The 11,752-nt window shown below is 48.0% G+C and overlaps 1 protein-coding gene across 2 annotated transcripts; it reads right to left on the reverse strand.

Annotated features, from left to right (window-relative positions):
- Window positions 1–4,773: 4,773 nt before the first annotated feature.
- Window positions 4,774–10,158, reverse strand: PLA2G2A (phospholipase A2 group IIA). 2 transcript variants are annotated; one of them, XM_012440224.2, is made up of 6 exons: window positions 10,085–10,158; window positions 9,304–9,488; window positions 8,473–8,604; window positions 8,119–8,263; window positions 7,754–7,860; window positions 4,774–5,188 (listed from the first exon to the last, which is right to left on the reverse strand). In XM_012440224.2, the coding sequence occupies exons 2-6, from the start codon at window positions 9,407–9,409 to the stop codon at window positions 5,046–5,048; spliced, it is 633 nt and encodes a 210-aa protein (XP_012295647.1). In that variant the 5' UTR covers window positions 9,410–9,488; window positions 10,085–10,158; the 3' UTR covers window positions 4,774–5,045. The 2 variants fall into 2 exon arrangements, with proteins under 2 accessions (XP_012295647.1, XP_012295649.1); XM_012440226.2 differs by having other exon boundaries at window positions 8,473–8,636.
- Window positions 10,159–11,752: the final 1,594 nt, after the last annotated feature.

Raw genomic sequence — 11,752 nt, forward strand, 5'->3', positions numbered from 1 at the left:
TGTCCCAAAGCCCTGCTTGCATGAGGAATTGACCCATGCAGTCTTCTCAAGCGCCCTCAGGCTTTCATTCCCTCATCTCATCCTGCACTGCTCCCCCTGTGGCCCTTCCCCATCTCAGGTAGGGCTGGTAACAGTTTGGGGTGCCTGCCAGGGCTGCTACTTCCCAAGTGTTCAATGATGAAACCCTGTCCGGAGCACCTGCCTGGGGTGGCAGCAAATGGGAATCATCAAATCTTGGACTCATCCCCTTCCCCTTCCCTAAGTTTACCTTGAGACAGCCAGACTATGCCCACTACAAAGATGAAATGCACTTGACAACACATACCATCTAAAGCAGAATTGCCAGAGTGGATGAGCAAGGAACTAAAATATGCATGTTAAACATACTTACGTAGATAAGGGAAGATGTTAGCAATACCAGGCAAGAATAAGTCCTTATTAAAAAAAATCCCAAGTGTAAAAGTGAGTTAGGAAGCATGTAATCATTGAAACAGGATAGCTAGTTGAAGAATGTCACAGATAGAGTTAGAAGCTTAGATTGAGAGGTCTTCTCAGGCAAAAATAATAGAAAGAAAATAGAGAAAATAGCAAGGAAAATTCAAGCCAGGTGTAGTGTGTGCCTGTAGTCCCAGCCACTTGGGAGGCTGATGCAGGAGGATTGCTTGAGCCCAGGAGTTTGGGCTGTAATGTGCTATGCAGATCGGGTGTCTGTACTGCTTTGGGCATCAGTATGATGACTTCTTAGGAGTGAGAGACCGCCAATTGGTGTAAGGAGGGGTGAACTGGCCAAGGTTGGAAATGGAGCAGGTCAAAACTCTCAGTGCTGATCAGTAGCGAGGTCACACCTGTGAATAGCTGCTGTATTCCAGCCTGGGCAACATAGGGAAACTCTTACCTCTTTAAAAATCCAAAGAGATATGGAGTACAGATGCACCAACTTCCAGATAGTAGAAGTCCCAGAAAGAGACAGGAAAAAGGGAAGAAAATGTTCAAAGAAATAATGAATATAAAATTATTTTCATTAAAGACAAGTGGAAGGACTTCAGAGTACAAAAAGGCCAGATAAAGAACAACTGTCAATGAGACACATTGCAGTGAAAGTTAAGAACATCAAAGACAAAGAGAAATTCTAAAGGCTTCTAGAGGGAAATCCCAGATAACCAATCAAAGATGAGGAGTTGGAGTAATATGAGACTGCTTATTAGCAATATTGGAATGGGATTGGAAGAAATGGAGGAATGCTTTTAAGGTAAAAAAGGAAAAATGGAAAAAAATTGAACTGAGGATATATGTCTTTCCAAATTGTTATTCATTGTGAGATTGTAAACAAATGCTTTCAGGAATAAAAGGCCTTCAATAATTTTGTACGCAAAGACTCATGTTGAAAATACTCTTAGATGAATACTCAGAAATGCAAAGTCTTTACTGGAGGGAGAGATGTATCCTCTTTCCCTAGATCTTTCTTTTCCCTAGATCGAGATACAGCCCTGTCCTTCAGAAGCTCCTAGTTGGAGACAAACACCTGCACTCCAGATATTTCGGACCAAAAGAAAAGCCCTGGCAAGCATTTGACTAAGGCTTTATTTCAAGCAACTTTTCACTGCCTCTAAAGAGCAATCACTGAGGAGTAATATGGACCCAACCTCACCCCAGCAGTGGTATGAGGGTAGCTGGAATGAAAATGACTCTACTTATGTTGTAATTAATAAATGGTACTTATTCTAAGTCAAAGGACAAAAAAATATTGCTAATTCTAAAATCATTAAGGGCCAGACATGGTGGCTTACACCTATAATCCCAGCACTTTGGGAGGCTGAGGCAGGAGGGTTGCTTGAGCCTAGGGGTTCAAGATCAACCTAGGCAACATCGTGAGACTTCAACTCTACAAAATTAAAAAAAAAAATTAGCTGGGTGTGGTGGTGCACACCTGTAGTCCCAGCTACTCGGAGGCTGAGGCGGGAAGATCACTTGAGCCCGGGAGATGGAGGCTGTAGTGAGTGATTATGCTACTGCACTCCAGCCTGGATGACAGAGTGAGACCCTGTCTAAAAAAAAATCATTAAGGTCATTTGTCTTTCCTCAATTCAAATTCAACCAGTGTTTCCTGATTGGGGCTCAAGGGGTGATGCTAGTCTGTGAACTGCTTCCCATTCATGGGGAGGTACATACAGAGATTGAGAGTGTTAGGAAATTTCAAAGTAATTTCACAGAGTAATTTTATTATTGCATCCAATAATAAAACATCTGGGTTTGTGTTTTGTACATTTTTAATTTAACAAAAGTATTGATTTGAGGCAGAGTTGGAAAAAATAAAGAATAAATTGGTCCACCACAAATAGTTTGAGAAGCACCAGATAGTACTGGGTATTGGCAAATTCTTTCTGCAAAAGACCATACGTTTTCTGTGGCAATGATTCAGTTCCCACAGTTGTCACGTGAAAGCCGGCATAGAGAATTTACAACCCAAAGAGCATGGTTGTATTATGAGAAAACTTTATTGCCACTAAAATATGATTTCAACATATCATTTTTGCATGAGAAATTCTTCTGATTTTTTTTTCAAGCATTAAAAAACATAAAATCATTCTTATCTTGCCTGCTGGACAAAAATAGGCAGTGCATAGATTTGGCCCAGAGGCCATAGTTTGCCAACCCGTGGATTAGACGATATCGTCTCTGAGAGTTAGTATCTGTCTTAGACACGGGAATATTTGTGTGTGTTTGATGATGCCAGTTTTCTTTTGAATAGGAACTCTATTCATAAGTTAAAAATCAAAACAATATAAAAAGTTATGTATCAAAAAATCCTTCTCTCACCCCATCTGTGCCAACCTCATTTCTTACCAGCCCTACTCCCTCTAAAGGTAGCCATTTTGATGAATCTCTTGCATGTTCTTTGAGTGTTGCTGGAAATATTAACACAAACATATTCACAGGTGTATTCTTCTACATAAATGTGGCACACTGTTTATACTAATCTCTTCTTTACTCTTTTCTGTTACCACCATATCCTGAAGCCCTTTGTCCACTGGAGCAGAGAGAGCTTCCCTCATTATATGAATGTGTTGGGTCCCTTTTTGAGTTGGTATCATGATTTCTTTAACAAGTTCCCTCAACACATGCTCTTGGATTCTTTCCAGCTCAATTCAGAACCATGCTGCAATGAAAAAACTTGCTCATACATCACTTTGTGTGTGCACGTGTGTGTGTGTGTGTGCGTGCATGCACACATGTGCGCCTGCATCCACAGGGTGAATTTCCAAGTGGGATCACTGGGTGAAAGGATAAATTCATTTGTAATTTTGATAGATATTGCCAATTTGCCCTCCGTGGGTGTTTTGCCCTCCCACCGGCTACTGTGAAAGTGCCCGTTTCTCCATGCAGCCTTGCTAGTAAGTCAAGTTGTCACACTTCTGGATTTTTATTCATTGTAATAGATAAAAATGGCATCTCAGTGGAATTTTAATGTGGATTTCTCTTGCTATGCATGAGAGTGAACATGACTGAGCTACCTCTAGCAAAGGAAACATTTGACGCAGAATTAGAAGAGGTGCTTCTTCTGGGAAGACAGATTACGGGAAGGCACCTCCTCTGGGGGAATGTAGAGCTTGCTGGGCTGTGCAGGGGCTTTCTCCTGTAGGAAACTGAGCTCCCACCTGTGTCCCCTGTGCAGGGTACCTTTGTGAAGGGATCCACACCCAGCAGCCCAGATGGGGGTTGTTAGAGAAACAGGTGGGGCTGTAGCCGGTCCAGGTGGAAATTTCCCAGTGGAACCCTGAATGTCAGGAGGGGAAGTAGCATCCAGGTAAGACTAGGACCCGCTGCACAATGTGTGTGACCGGGTTGGGTGCAGTGGCTCATGCTTGTAATCTTAACACTTTGGGAGGCCAAGGTGGTAGCATTGCTTGAGGCCAGGAGTTTGAGACCTGCCTGGCCAACATAGTGAGACCCCATCTCTATTTAGAAATAATAAAAATAAATTGATTTGGGCAGTCCAGCACAAAATGAAATGTGGGAAGTAACTCTTGACTGAAGATTAGTAAGAGTTTTCAGATAGCCACAGCAGAGCGTTAAACCAGGTGTGGCACCCTTCCAAACACAGGGCCCTGTGGGCCTGCAGGGGCTGCACACCTGGGACACCAGCCTGCTGATGGAGTAACACCCTGAGGGTCCAGCTGGTGGCTAGCATTACATCACCCCACTTTTTCTCCTTACTAGACTGGCCACATAGGAGAATTACATTCCATGCGGAAGATGTGGACTACAGCCTCCCAGGTCAAGACCAGCCTTCCTGCTTTCTCCCAGCCGGCCGGTAGGAGCTGCTATTGCCCAGGGAAGGGGAGGGAGATGTCTAGGTTTCCCCTGTAATAGTCATGGCAACTGTAGACATATCAGACCCAAGGCTTTTCATTTGTCATCGTTCTAATTCTCAAACATGCCCATGCAGGACTCACCAGTGTTATCTCCATTTAGATGAGAGAACTAAGGCTTAGGGAGATGGGGGAGGGGGGACTTGACACAGCCAGTCTGACTCCAGAGCCTATTTTGTTTTGTTTTGTAAAGAAAGACAAGTTCTCCCTGTGTTGCTCAGACTGGCCTTGAACTGCTGAGCTCAAGCAATCCTCGCACTTCAGCCTCAGCCCCCTGAGCAGCTGGGACAACAGACACACACTATCACACTGGGCTCAGAGCCTGTACTTTTAACCCCTACCCCTGTTTGTTCTCACACTAACAGTGCATAGGGTGATACACACACACACACACACACACACACACGATTTGCTAATTGCTTTATTCAGAAGAGACCCCTCGGAGTGCACCTGCTTTGGTTAAGCAGGAAGTTGAGGTGGAGGAGAGCGGTGGAAGGCTGGAAATCTGCTGCTGGGCATCTCATTCTGGGTGGGGATGGAAGGGCTCCTGCCTGTCCTCTAGGATGGGTGACAGATGCTTTCTGCATTGCCAAGGAACTTGGTTAGGGTAGGGAGGGAGGGTATGAGAGAGGGAACCTCAGAATTGGGTGGCAGGGCTTCTGGGGAAGAGGGGACTCAGCAGCGGGGCGTGCTCCCACTGCACTGTTTATTGGGGTAGTACTGGTACTTTTTATTATAGCTCTTCTTGTTTCTAGCAAAACACTCGGCAGCAGCCTTGTCACACTGACACAGCTGACTTCTGCAGGAGTCCTGTTTTGCTGAAATCACAAGAAAATAAACACAAGATAGAGTTTTGTTAATATTCAGTGGCTTCTTGCGGGAACCCTGGGGTAGAAGATACAGCCCTGTCCTCCAGAAGGTCCTAGTTGGAGACAAATACTTGTGCTCCAGATATTTCTGACCAATGGGGAGACAGAATTCCTGCCCATAGGATGCTGGCCTCCAGCCTGGTGGGGACACAGTCAAGCACTGGGAGCCTCTCTCAAAGGCATTCCTAACAGCCATCGTCTCTTCTTCTTGCTAACAGATGTGTCTAGGATGCAAAGCCCTAGTCCCAGGGCTCTGGGAATGGATTGTGATTGGTGTAAGCCAGGCAGGGTCATCTCTTTTTCCTTTGCAGTGATTGGCCTCTGTGTATCATGTAACCTTGTTCCAACCAATGAGCAACAAGGGGAAGTCTGCTGGGGGCTTCTGGGAAGGATCTGTTTCCTCACTCTAAAAAGAGAGATGCCCAAGAGGAAAGCCTCTTGCACAGTGTGAGGCCAGGATGGTGGAGCTGCAGCCTGTGTCTTGACATCTCAGGTGTAGATACTGCCCACGTGTCATAGCTGAAGGCCAGGAGAAGGCTGGATTCTTGATGACATGGCTGGAAAGCTACTCCAGGTCTGGCACTGCCCTTTTTAGTTATATGACACTCACAACATATCCCCATTATCCAAGCCACTATCAGCTTGGAATCATGTGGCTTGTGACCTAACACCTGCTGAAGATACATGCCTCTATGGAGAGGCCATGATGGGAGACATCATTTCTGATCTTAAAGGACTCAGGCCGTGGGCAGGAGTCCATGCTTTCTCCAAATCCCACTCATGGTCAGCTGTCTGGGGACACCAAGCAAAGCCTTCCAGTGCCACCCACCTCTCCTCCCGTTCAGGGCCAAACTTTCTCCAGAAGGTTGTATTCACTTCCATCTCTACTTCCCTTCCCATCAACTTTGACCTGCTCTAATCTGGCTTTGCCCTCCCTACTCCGTGGAAACAGCTTCCCCAGGGTCCCTCATGCCTTCCTGCTTTGACATCCAGGGGAGCCCTGTTGGCCCTTCTCCTGGAGGACTCCGCTGTTCAGTTGACCCTTGCTGATCATCTCCTCGCCGACTCCTTGACTTTCTCACTCAGTTCTCCTCCCTTTCTGTCTATCCTCCTCTGTCTCCTTTCTGGGCCTTTAAACAGCAAATGAGTGATCACACCCACCTCTTAGCTCCCCGCTGCCGGCTTCTGAATCTGTGTCCCCAGTCCTCACCTCTCCCCTGAGCTGTATTTGTACAGATAGCTGCCTGCTAGACCCCTCCCTCGGTGCCGAGGCCCCAAACTCAACATGCTGGAAACAGAACTGCTCCTCCTCACCCTCCACCACGCCCTGCTCCCCCTCACCCTCCACCACGCCCTGCTCCCGTGGTCTTTGTCACAGTTGTGCCATCCGTCCAGCCACATATCCACCCAACAGCTCCCTCTCCCCACCTCTCCCCACCTCTCCCCACTCGTCACCCAGCTCAGCTGATTCCACCTCAAATGCATCTTGATTTTTTTCTCCACCTTTCCCATCCTGAGCTCTGTTGTTTTATGTCAAGCTGTTGCTCCCTCTTGCTTGCATGATGGCAATAGCTTTCTCTGCCCCCCCTTCCACTTGTCTCCAGCGACCTGGCCCCACAGTGAGTCCTCTAAAATGCAAATCCGACCCTGTAGCTCCTTTGCTTAATAGCACCCAATTGCTTTAGGGCAAAAACCTAAATACAGCCTGGCCAGGAGGGCCGGATTGACCTAGCCCCTTCCTATGTCTCCAGCATCATGGCTTGGCACTGCTTCTCCCAGCAGGCCAGTAGGAGCTGCTGTTGCCCAGGGAAGGGGAGGGAGATGTCTAGGTTTCGCCTGTAATAGTCGTGGCAGCTGTAGACCTATCAGACCCAAGGCTTTTCATTTGTCATCATTCTAATTCTCAAACACGCCCATGCAGGAGGCACCAATGTTACCTCCATTTAGATGAGAGAACTAAGGCTTAGGGAGATGGGGGAGGGGGGACTTGACACAGCCAGTCTGACTCCAGAGCCTATTTTTTTTTTTTTTTTTTTTTGGTTTGATTTGTTTTTGTAAAGAAAGACAAGGTCTCCCTGTGTTGCCCAGACTGGCCTTGAACTCCTGAGATCAAGCAATCCTCCCACTTCAGCCTCAGTCCCCTCACGTTTCTGCTGGCCAGTACAGAATGACTTACAGTGCGCTTTGGTGCCTTTGACCATGCTGTGTCCTCTTCTGGGAATGCTCCCAGCCCTCCTCTTCCCTGACTGTCTGCACAACCTTTAAGACTCAGCTTAGAGGTCGCCCCTTCCAGGAGCCTTCCTCAAGCCTCGGGCTGTGTTAATGCCTTAGCTGTTTGTTTACTTCCCACTGGAGTCTTTACCACATTGGATTTTCACTTTCCTGGCTTCCCACTCAACCGTGAGCTTCCTGAGGCGGGAACTGTGTCCCTCTGTGTCTATCTTTGGTGGTCAGCACAGTCCCTGGCAATGTCTAAAAACTGAGGGACATGCGACGGTGATGTGGGACTCTTACCACAGGTGATGCTGCTCCCCTTGTTGCTAAACTTGTAGCTCAGAAGTTTGGTGCCACATCCACGTCTCTCCAGGCGTTTGTAGCAACAGTCATGAGCGAAACAGCAGCTGCAGGGAGGCATCCTATTGGGGCTACTGTCCCACAGCTCCAGGAAGCCTGGTGCCCATATCTCACCCCTACCTCCGACCCTGGGCAGAGACCCAGCGACTTTGCAACAGTCTAGAGCAGAAGTTCCAACATGCTGGCTGCTTTTCCAGCCAGGCCATCCTGAGACCTCTGTGCCCAGCAGGAACCGGCACTGTCTGCAGCTCCCGGCCCTGCCAGGGCCAGAGTCTAGGCGGGTAAGGAGGGATGGGTGGCCTCACCGATCCGTTGCATCCTTGGGGGATCCTTTGCCACCCACGCCACAGTGGCAGCCATAGAAGCCATAACTGTTTATGGCTTCCTTTCCTGTCGTCAACTTGATCATTTTCCGGAAATTCAGCAAATCGCCATGGGCCTGCAGTAGGCCTGGAAGGAAATTTGGGAGTTTCCTGGAGGGCACAGGGTCCTGTGTCCTCCCTCATTGCACCTCTCTGCTACTCTCTTTCCTCCCAAATGGCTTCTTTTCTCCCCCTGAGAGAGGATGGCTGCAATGGGAGAGAAAACTAAGACAAGAGTACTTCCCTCCTGGGGCTGCCCCTCAGTGCTCAGAGGTCAGGGTCAGGGTCAGTTCTTACCAAAGACCATGATCACTGCCAACAGTAGGAGGGTCTTCATGGTAAGAGTTCTTGGGTGACAAATGCAGATGGCCTGGCCTAGCGTCTCAGCTTCTGTCCTGGCTGGTGCACCCCTGTTCCTGCTTGGCAGCTCTGAGACACACAGATATGCTCTCCCATCCAACCTAAGTCCAGGGTGACCTCCTCTGTCACACCCAGAGCACACAAGGAGTGCCCTCCAGCAATGCACACACACACATACCACCTCCTGACCAGCTCCCAGCTCTGCAGAATGGTTGCACACACATCAGGCCCTCAGACCTGTGGAAAGCCCCATGATACACTAGTAAGACCTGCCCTGTGCCTCATCAGACTGAGAGTTCTTGGAAGATTGGAACCAGATTCCTCCCAACTAACCAGGAGGTTCCTGAGGTCAGAGGATGTGTGCCCCGCTAGACATAGCTTGCACATCCCCACACTGGATTCAAGGCTTGGAGTCTCCAAGGCACCCATGGAGTCTCTGCCTCAGTATTTTCCTCCAGAATGAAAGCATCAGCCCCTCTCTGCAAGGCTTTCCAGCCCCTTCCACATACACACATTCCCAAACACATACGTGCTCACACACCTGTGCCCACATACACATGCTCTTGTACTTACTTGCCAGTGTGAACATCCTCTCATATACTACACTCACAGACCCACTTAACACACTCATGCACACACACCCTCTTGTGAATACCAAATCACGCACATGCATGCTTATGCACACACATGCCTACATGCACACACATGGACAACACAGCCACTCTCAAAGGCAGTGAATGAGCTGAAATTCTGCTCTTGACTGTTTACCTCTCAGCAGAGTCAGCGTTGTATCTCCAGGCTGCCGTGTTTGTTCTGCACTCCTGCTTCCCTTAAATAGCCGTTCCCTCTGGGAGGTTGGGAGTAGGTGAGGCATGAGGCTGGGGATGGGCGTGGCCAGTTGGTGGACTCAGGATTGGCCGTCCATGGGTAATCTCTTTCCTTCCCCTCATCAGCTGGCAGGACAGAGTTGAGGATTGGGAAAACTTACGTGTCCATAGCTGATGCCAAAATACATTCCAGGCCATTTTGCAGTCTTTCCATGGGCTTAGTTTCTGATGGAGTCAATTCCCATAACCAGCTCTGGGTGTGACCAATGGTCAGCCACCTCCCTGCAGCCGCTTCCAAGGGTGGAAAGGACTGTTTGCTGTTGCAGGCTGTGGACTCATTTGCACGCCCAAAGGGACCACCAATTGCTGAGCAAGGATTGCTCCCTTCCTCTGCTCAATGTGGCATTTGGGAATAGAAGAGAGGGCTTTTAATGGTACTCATTCATTCAGTCACTCACTCATTCATTCACGGGAAGTATACACTGGGCCTCCAGCACCTGCACAGGCCTCAGGTGTGCACCCCACAGTCCACCAGGGAGATGGTTTAATGGGGTTGGATTTCTCTTCGCACTAACTTGGGCCAGGACCTCCACCTTCTCTTATTCTGCTTTCTTCTTTTTCCTCTGCCCTGTCCCATGTGGGTTTCTAAACCTGGAAAAAGCCAGAGGCTATCCTTGAAGTTCCCACCAAAGCCCTGTCTTCGCTTTAGCCCCCATCCTCACCTGTTCGGAGATGGGGCTGATGAATGCTCCCTGGATCTGTTGCTCTTTTCCCTTCAGCCTTCAAGCTCACACTGACTCCAGCTTTAATTTGTAAAATAAACATCTTTTTCACTGCTCTCCAGTACATGCTAAGAATTTAGCTTCCTCGGCCTTAAGTAAACACTCTGCGATACCAGTCCTAAAAAAGTCAGTGTGGCAGAGGCTCTGGTGCTTGTGAACATTCCATCTGTTCCCTACACTCTAGAGCCCCTTGCAGGGATGGGGACCTGGGACCCTGCTGCTGGCTGGTAAGACACGAGCATTGCTAGTAAGGGTCACTTCCAGGTTTCTCCAAAAGGGGACAATGAGATGCAACTCCCCAGCTCTTCCCTGCCCCTCCCCAGTAGAACCAGAAGATGAAAGCAGTCTGGGGTGTAGCATCATAGCACAGAGGGCAGTTGTCCTAGAAAGTCCTGCAGCGCACAGTGGTCTTAGTGTGAGTGAGAGATAGACTTCTGTTGTATTAAGCTGCTGATAGTTGAGACTGGCAGTTACTACAGCATAACTTAGTGTGTCCCAACAGCCATCAGACAGCTTTCCTCTCAAAAATACCGTTTACCTCCAGCGCTTGACTGTGTAAGGGGTTGGACTGTGGTCCTCTCCTTCCTGCCCTCAATTCCTATGTTGAAGTTCCGGTACCTTAGAATGTGATCTTATTCAGAAATAGGGTCATTGCAGATATAATTAGTTAAGATGAGGTCACTTGGGCAGCTAGGATGGGCCCTGAGCCAATATGATGGAGGCAATTATAAAAACGGGAAATTTGAAGACAGGAAAGCACTGGGAGAAAGCCAGGCAAAGATGAAGGTAGAGATCAGGGTGATGCTTCTACAAGCCGAGGAATGGCAAAGACTGCCAGAAACACCAGAAGCTAGAAGAGAGGGACAGAGCAGATTCTCCCTCACAGCCCTCAGAAGGAATCAAGGCTATTGGCCCCTTTGATGTCTGCCTCCAGAACTGTTAGACAATACAATGTCTGTGATGTAAGCCACTCCATTGGTTTTATTAGGTACAAAGTACCTAATACAACGCCAAAGCAAACCAACACTGGATTGCCACTCCTATAGCATTTGGTTTTATGGCCACGTCAGGGTTCAGAGATCTCATCCCCGGGGGGTAGACCTCAATGCATAACCTCAGTCTCATCATGAGAGTATATCAGACAAACCCAGATTGAATGACATTCTACAAAAGCTTGACCAGTACTAACCAACAATATCAAGGTCATAAAAGGCCAAGAAAAGTAAGGAGCTGTTACTTTTGTTAAACATGGCACTTTTGGAAACCGTGGTTCCTACAATGGGCAGAACCGCTTCCCACTCTGTATACTGGATAACCCTGGTCCAGGCTTCAGGCGGAAGAAATGCTCCAACAGTCGAGGACTCTGGAGATGTCAGATAGTGCCTCTCCTTTTCCCGTCGTTTCAGGATGTTTTGTTAGGAATCCAAAGTCCATGAATTGGCCTCTTGTTCATCATCCATCCCAGGCCTAATCCAAGCACTTGGACTCAGGGAGCCAAGCAGAAATCTCGACTTTTATGGGGCTTCTACTTTAGCAGAAAGAGATTGACAATCAGAAAAAGACATACTAGTCAATGACATCATGTGTTAGGTGGTGACACCGTGGTAG

Source organism: Aotus nancymaae, unplaced genomic scaffold, assembly GCF_030222135.1.
Source record: "Aotus nancymaae isolate 86718 unplaced genomic scaffold, 86718_ANA_hifiasm-v0.15.2.pri h1tg000053l, whole genome shotgun sequence".
NCBI classification, from domain to species: domain Eukaryota; kingdom Metazoa; phylum Chordata; class Mammalia; order Primates; family Aotidae; genus Aotus; species Aotus nancymaae.

Excerpts from the sequence above, each read along its gene's own strand:
- PLA2G2A (XM_012440224.2), bottom strand. The coding sequence starts at position 9,409 with ATGCCTCACCTACTCCCAACCTCCCAGAGGGAACGGCTATTTAAGGGA. Across the intron at positions 8,605-9,303 it reads AACGCTGACTCTGCTGAGAG|AGCTGCCAAGCAGGAACAGG; the intron begins GTAAACAGTCAA and ends TGTGTGTCTCAG. Across the intron at positions 5,189-7,753 it reads GGGGAGCAGCATCACCTGTG|CAAAACAGGACTCCTGCAGA; the intron begins GTAAGAGTCCCA and ends TTGTGATTTCAG.